The following is a 2507-nucleotide window of genomic DNA, read 5'->3' as shown; positions in this document are numbered from 1 at the left end:
TTAAGAATAGAAAACACCTCAGAGAAGAAATTGAAAGTAGATATTAAGGCCGTGGTTGGTTTGTCGTTTTCAGCCCATTTTCCGTTTTCCGTTTTCGAAAATGCGGAAAACGCGTTTGGTCCGTCATTTTCAAAAACGCATTTTCGAAAACGAGTTAAAATTTATAACTGAAAACACAAAACAACTTTTTAACATTTTCAATTATAAATGTCGAAAAAGCTCAAAACGCTCAAAACGGGCCGTTTTAGGGGAAAACTAAAAATCGTTTTGAAAATGAAAATGGAAACCATCAGCACCCTAAGCATCTACAAAATACAAACTCGAAGTCACTTGGATATAATGAAAGGATTTCAATTAAGAAATTAACACTAGAGGAAAAATACACATCGGCTACAAGCACTTAGTGATGAGCTGGTAAAGGAAACTGTAAGTACATTTCATCAAGGTTCAAACAAAGTCAAATACTAACCAATGGAAAAAGCCAAAAAGGACAAACTCAAGCGGTTCAAAGAGCAATAAAATGTGGGCAAAAGCCTCACCAAGTACCGACATGGACCGAGATATTGCCATGAGCATTTCATAGATAGTCTAGTCAATGAAAGTGAAGATTCCAGGTGAAGAAGTATCATAATGAAATAGGAACAAGTTGGCTATTCTATGAAGAACGACATACACCATATGGTAAACTACACTCTCTCAAGCCCCTGTAACTTCAAGAGAAAGGGCGCCTCCTCCAAAAGTGTGTCTAGTGACTGGGTCAGGGAAATTGGTTACCAAACAAAAAACATCTCCACAAAAGCTAATCATAACAATTATTTCACTTGTTTGAAACAACTCAGGCCATAGAATAATTTGCTTCACAACCGACGCAGACTGAAAAACTTGTTATAGATAAAAACTGGATGGATCATGATTTGCATTCCTTATAATTCAAATATGTATCAAGTAGCATGTTTCTACAAGAGCTATGCAGCACGATATGCATCCATAATTTCAGGCAAATCATTATTATACTTGTGCACAAACCTTTTGAGGAATTGCTCATCAGTACATGCCAAAACGTTTGCGAGAGAATATTTCTTGACCAAACCTTTCTCCATCAACATCTTAATCACACGACACCTTGGTATGATCCTCCTCTCCATGTTGTAAAAGAGGACAATTGGGGATCGGGCAACATTGGCAGGAGAACAGCTCATCTCCTTTACATAAAACTCCATTCCCCTCATAATTTTTTCCTCGGACAACTTCATAAAGAAAGGATGTGATCTAAATGCCGATAGGATCTCAGTATCTGACAGACCGAACCTCCTATAAACCTTGATTCTGCTGCCCCATGCCTGCTCGCTCATTTCACACAACACATAAATTGCCCGAATAAATATCATCGTCGAGGGGTCAAATCCCATTTTAATTGCTTTGTCCACACTCCTCTTAAACTTATCACATTTCATTTGCAGTGAATGAGGGTAGCGAGTTAAAATGTATGAGATAAAGCTCTGTGGTACCCCAGCCTGTGCCAATAGCTCTACATTGGACACCATTATATTCAAATTGCAAGAAAAAATTCTAGGACTGCGCTTTATGGTCCGTACAATATCTTCGTCAGAATTCACTAAAGTCTTGAGATAATTATAACAGGGGATAAACTGTTTTTCAATGCTTCCTGACAACAATGCAGGATTGACCATAATAACTTTTGGCAGTTCAGAGGTCGAGAGTCCAATAGAGAGAAAGAATTTGAGTTTAGGCAAAATATTGTTCTGGAGACTGAATGAGAAAATATTTGGGAGTAACTTGGCAAGTATAGAAATCTGGGTATCACTGAATTCATAATTTTCCAGAATAGCACGGAAATTTTCAACCTTTTCCGGTTTAATCACAGAAGGAGCCCACACATTACGAAAAGAAATACCCAGTGAGGATTTGTACAAGCAAGAATCACCCAGATGCCTACGGAATGGGAATACTGCTTTATAGAGTAAACCGGACATGGTTCAATACATAAATGATATCACGGCTGATGAAGATAAATTGTGGATGAACTCACCCGTTCTTAGGAATACAAATCTGCGTTTCAACCCGCTCTCTGAAGATAGTTCTTCAAGAATTTACAGATTTTCCGCTGAAAGAGACGGGTGACTTGGTGGGTTCTCCACACTGACACTGCGTATATTGAGGAATTGCTGGTGAAAACGGCAGGCGGGAAGCGCAGCGCGATGGTCGACGGGCAGCCAAGTTGGAGAAGGGTTTAGGTGTTTAAACCCAAACACAATCGCTTTTGTTTGTTTGCCCAACAAGACCCGGCTGTTAACTCGGCGTTTTATAAATGGTGTTATACCTTATCACTATTTGCTCCCTCAAAAATTAAATGATTACCCAATGCTCATTCAAATATTCATTAGTTTATACATCTTTAATTTCAATCTTTTTTTTATTTACAAAATACAAATTTTCGATAACATGACTATGATTTACACATTTTGTATATCACGTCATTTTTTTAT

The 2507-nt window shown here is 38.0% G+C and overlaps 1 protein-coding gene across 1 annotated transcript in view; it reads right to left on the bottom strand.

The window, feature by feature from the left end:
- LOC111385770 (transcription termination factor MTERF6, chloroplastic/mitochondrial-like) overlaps window positions 1-2315 on the bottom strand; it is a 4618-nt gene extending 2303 nt beyond the window's left edge. The window contains exon 1 of the mRNA XM_023010185.1: window positions 1027-2315. Within this exon, the coding sequence (XP_022865953.1) occupies window positions 1027-1994 (968 nt within the window). The 5' untranslated portion in view covers window positions 1995-2315. The remainder of the gene's footprint in view (window positions 1-1026) is intronic.
- Window positions 2316-2507: the final 192 nt, after the last annotated feature.

Source organism: Olea europaea, unplaced genomic scaffold (genome assembly GCF_002742605.1).
Source record: "Olea europaea var. sylvestris unplaced genomic scaffold, O_europaea_v1 scaffold3272, whole genome shotgun sequence".
Taxonomy (NCBI): domain Eukaryota; kingdom Viridiplantae; phylum Streptophyta; class Magnoliopsida; order Lamiales; family Oleaceae; genus Olea; species Olea europaea.
The sequence above is the reverse complement of the archived record's forward strand: the minus strand, read 5'-3'. Positions and strand labels throughout refer to the sequence as shown.